At 45.2% G+C, this 5,004-nt stretch overlaps 1 protein-coding gene across 1 annotated transcript; it reads right to left on the minus strand.

Moving 5' to 3' along the window:
- Positions 1-889: 889 nt before the first annotated feature.
- Positions 890-3,734, minus strand: LOC129622456 (lithostathine). The gene is made up of 6 exons (XM_055539121.1): positions 3,601-3,734; positions 3,197-3,304; positions 2,528-2,646; positions 2,179-2,316; positions 1,446-1,572; positions 890-1,162 (listed from the first exon to the last, which is right to left on the minus strand). Exons 2-6 carry the CDS (start codon positions 3,270-3,272, stop codon positions 1,095-1,097), a joined length of 528 nt encoding a protein of 175 aa, XP_055395096.1. The 5' UTR covers positions 3,273-3,304; positions 3,601-3,734; the 3' UTR covers positions 890-1,094.
- Between the last annotated feature and the right edge of the window lie 1,270 nt (positions 3,735-5,004).

A 5,004-nucleotide genomic window follows, 5' to 3' on the forward strand; every position in this document is an offset into this window, starting at 1 on the left:
TTTGCCAACAAAGGTTCATCTAGTCAAGGCTATGGTTTTCCCAGTGGTCATGTATGGATGTGAGAGCTGTACTGTGAAGAAAGCTGAGCCCTGAAGAACTGATGCTTTTGAACTGTGGTATTGTAGAAGACTCTTGAGAGTCCCTTGGACTGCAAGGAGATCCAACCAGTCCATTCTAGAGGAGATCAGTCCTGGGTGTTCATTGGAAGGACTGATGTTGAAACTGAAACTCCAATACTTTGGGCACCTCATGCGAAGAGTTGACTCATTGGAAAAGACCCTGATGCTAGGAGAGATTGGAGGCAGGAGGAAAAGTTTGGCCACCTCATGCGAAGAGTTGACTCATTGGAAAAGACCCTGATGCTAGGAGAGATTGGAGGCAGGAGGAAAAGGGGACGACAGACGATGAGATGGCTGGATGGCATCACTGACTCGATGGACACGAGTTTGGGTAAACTTTGGGAGTTGGTGATGGACAGGGAGGCCTGGTGTGCTGTGATTCATGGGGTCACAAAGAGTCAGACATGACTCAGCGACTGAACTGAACTGATTATGTTTCACACTAATACTTTAGAAAGTACAGTTCTAAACATTATCATATACCTTAAGACTGGTTTCCTTATACTGTCAGAAACCTGCCTTGGTGGAATGTGTGAGCAGTACTGTGAATGGAAGAGAAATGTCTTTATGTGTCTACAGCCCACATACTACAGAAGTAATAGTGATGTACTTAACCACAAATACAAATGTATATGTGGTTATTTCCCCAGGAACCTGGGTGAAATGAGGCAGAGACTGACCAAAAATTCTTGACCACCCACTTCATCTTTCTCAATTTGTCAATGAGAATGAGGCAGAGAAGACAGGCAATTGAAGACTAATATTTTTATTGTAAACTTTGCAAAGTCAGGTTACGGAACACACAAGAGAGCCTGAATTGAGTCTGGGGAGGAGGGAAGGTCAGAATGAGGTGGTTGGGTTGGGGGTGTGAGGAGGATATCCCCTTCCATAGCGGGTCTGAATCCCTAGTTCCAAGTCCATGATGAGTTGCACACCAGTTGCACACCAGTCAGGCTGCTGACTTCTCATCTGATCTAGTCCGTGAACTTGCAGACGTAGGGTAAGTTCAAACTGCAGTTATGATCTCTCCACTTGAGATATCCTGGAGAGACAGAAGAGCTCAAGTCAGTGGGGCTGGTGGAGCTTGAGAACCCAATGGAGAGGAATCCCAGATTCTGGTTTAGGCTTCAAAGGCCCTACCTCATCTTCACCAGTGTCCCACTCCATGGGAAGAGGATAGAAAGTAAGAAGAGATGAGAGGGAATGGAAGAAGACAAGCCAATATTATAGTTCCAGCCCAGGAGGATTCCCTGAAGATCAGACCCAGAAATGGAAGGTGAGGGGATGGAAAAGGCTGGACAAAAATGACCTCCTATGTCTCTTACCTGAGCTTTTTGAGAGACTCCCACAGTAGCCAGGGCTTGAGATGGCAGCAGGATCTGTCTCCCAGGCAACGTAATTGAGCACGTCATTGCTACTCCATTCCCATCCACCAGCATTGGGCTCAGAGCCCTGTGGAGTAGAGGATGGAGTTGGGTGAGACAGAAAGGCATTTAGAATTCTCCTGGTCTGATGCTGTCTGATGGAATGATTGATTCCCCTCCCCAGCATCACGGAATTAGCTCTGCTGTTCAAGATGAGGCCCCACAGCTCTCCTCTGGGAAACTCTCCCTAACTCTATTGGCTAATTTCATAGCCAATAATCACAAAGACCAATTAAATGTCTCAGAGGAACATGGCCCTATCTGAATTATACTTGGGGTGCATTTATGTTTACCCTCTGAATCTCCAAGATAGTGTCTGTTTTATAAAAGGGAAAACTGCATCAATCCTAAATGTTCATTGATGTGATAAGCACAACATATGCTGACTCAGGGAAGCACAATCAACTGAATTACAAGGTATGCTGTGTGAACTGTGTAAAAGCTTGACAAAAGGCAGATTAACTTTAGTTGGGGACTATGACCTGCCCAGGACTAAAGGCTCTCACTTTCCCTAGTTATCCTGTGAACTCCAGGGATCTCTCAGGTATTTTCTGGGCTGGCAAAAGGGGAGAAAGAGGGACCTGGGTGGCCATAACACCTTTGGAAGTAACAGATTAGAGAGATGTAAGTGTACCTCTGTGGGGTCATGGAGCCCAATCCAGATGTCTGATTGGGTATTCAAGTTGTTCCTAACCAAGGAGGACACGAAGGATTCCTCAGCCCCACTGAGCACAGACACAAGATGTCCCGAGGGCCTCTTCTGGCAGGCAATCTGTGTGGGGAAGGGAAATACACAGGAGGAGCTTGAGACACCACTAGGGGAAGGGAAGGGCCATTGCAGGTGAGAAGGGGTATGTTTACCAAACATGAGTTTCTCATACTCATCCTCAGGAAACTCTTGAGAATGGAGACCCCCTGGTCCCCAAACCCAGTCTCTGATTTGCTTCTGCTTATCTCCCCTAACTGCAGATCCCACCACTCACATCTGCATCCATCCAGGTTTTGGGTGTTTTAAACAAGGCATAGCAGTGAGACCTATAGGCCATGGAACCTGAGGGACAGCTGATCCTTGCAGATGGCAGTTCCTTTTCGGAATTTTTCCCTGGATAGGAAGAAATAAGGGAGAGGGATGGGGTGAAATGGAGAGAGGGGATTGGATGGGGAAGGTGACCTTGGGGAATATTTATGAGGCCAGGGCTTGGGGCGGTGATACCAAACTTCTGACTGCCTCTCACCATTGCCAACACTCCAGGATTTTTTATAAATCATGAACTAGACCTACTAAGTGGATGATGATCTCTCTTCTTTTTATTCATTGTCTTTATTCAAAAGTCCAGTCCTTCTCCTCTGAGTTGATAGATTCTCCAATCAGTTTCCTTCTACTCATCTCATTAATGACACTCTATACTTTCCTCCTTCATCTATGCACATAAATTACTGAGAAAATAGAAATCACCTCATCCCATTGTTACTGAATCACTGGGGTACTTCCCACCACAGGTTACCTGAAGAAAGGAGTGATGACTCAGGAATTCCAGGCAATTATGTTATGTGGGGATGTTCCATTACCAGGGGAGGCACAGGAGCTTTCCTCTTTGTCTTGGCCCTGAGCAGGCACTGGGAACCCAGAGCTAGAGGCAGAGAAATCTCACCTTGGACCTGAGACAGGAGCATCAGGCAGGACAGCAGCATCCAGGACAGTCTGGGGAGGCCCAGGGAAGGCAGCATTGTATCTGTGAGGTGTGGAGGCAGCTAGAGAACTAAGGGAGGGTGGTCAGAGAGAGGGTGTGAGAGATCCCCTGTTGTACCTCTTGTCTTTTCCTTCATCTAGTCCCCTAGGAATAAATCCATCTTGGTAGCATCCCTCCCCTTCCAAGGTGCTGGAAAAAATTAGAAAATCTACACATCCTAGTGCACCTGAGGTCTCCCAAGTCTGGCTTCCCCTGGTCTCAGAGCTCCCACATTCCCCGAGGACAAGGATCCTTGTACACCTTCCCTGAAATGTGCCAGGTGAAACCCCTGTCACGGGTCTCATCTAGTCTCTGCTCCCACTTACCTCTCTTGCAGGGATCTGCACTGGCTTGTCAGGGCAGGAAAGATTGGGCTTTTATAAGAAGATTGGAGGGAGGGGCACTAAAATGAATAACGGGAAAAAGGAGCCAGGACAGGGGTCCGGGGGACGTGTCTGGCTTTGATTTGTGGAGATTTCCACCACAGGCAGGAGATCCTTCCAAAGGGTGGGAATTGCCACAGCTGTTGCTTCTTTTTCTTCATCTGACCAGTAATTTCCCAGAAACAGGTGATGTTTGTCCTTTTTTCATCCTTGCCCAGTTATCTTGGTCGGAAAAACTTACAGGAATGAAGGAAACCTGGTGGCATGAATTCTGATGTTTAATAGTTTAGAAAGTATGTGACATTGGAGAGTTCAATCTGCCAAGAACTGACTCTTGTTAGCATATATATGAGTTTCATTAATCCTTGTCTTTTAAGATTAAAGAAAAACAAATTATTAAGTAAAAGTTGGGGGAGTATAACTTTGAAAAAATTATTTGAACTAATGAGTCTTTGTGTGGATCACAACAAACTGGAAAATTCTTAAAGAGATGGGAGTACCAGACTACCTTATCTGTCTCCCAAGAAACTTATATGCAGGTCAAGAAGCAACAGTTAGAACCCCACATGGAGCAATGGACTGATTCAAAATTGGGAAAGGAGTATGTTAAGACTATATGTTGTCACCCTACTTATTTAACTTCTATGTAGAGTAAGTCCATCATGTGAAATGCCAGACTGGATGAATCACAAGCTGGGATCAAGATTGCCAGGAGAAATACCAATAACCTCAGATATGAAGATAATACCACTCTAATGGCAGAAAGTGAAGAGGAACTAAACAGCTTCTTGATGAACATAAAAGAGGAGAGTGCAAAAGCTGACTTAGAGACGATGTTCAGAAAACAAATATGATGGCATCTGGTCCCATTGCTTCATGGCAAATACTTGGGGTAAGAATGGAAACAGTGGCAGATTTTATTTTCTTGGGCTCCAAAGTCACTGAGGACAATGATCACAGCCATAAAATTAAAATACGCTTTCTCCTTGAAATGAAAGTTATGACAAACCTAGACAGTATGTTAAAATGAAGAGACATAACTTTGCTGACAAAAGTCTGTCCATCTAGTCAAAGCTATGGTTTTTCCAGTAGTCACGTATGGAGTGTGAGAGTTGGACCATAAAGAAGGCTGAGTGCTAAAAAAATGATGCTTTCAAACTGTGGTGCTGGAGAGGACTCTTGAGAGTCCCTTGAACAGTAAGGAGATCAAACAAGTCAATCCTAAAGGAAATCAACCCCAAATATTCACTGGAAGGACTGATACTGAAGCTGAAGCTCCAGTCCTTTGGCCAACAGATGCAAAGAGCCAACTCACTAGAAACACTGATGTTGGGAAAGATGGAGGGC

The sequence above is a fragment of the Bubalus kerabau genome, chromosome 11 (genome assembly GCF_029407905.1).
Source record: "Bubalus kerabau isolate K-KA32 ecotype Philippines breed swamp buffalo chromosome 11, PCC_UOA_SB_1v2, whole genome shotgun sequence".
NCBI classification, from domain to species: Eukaryota; Metazoa; Chordata; class Mammalia; order Artiodactyla; family Bovidae; genus Bubalus; species Bubalus kerabau.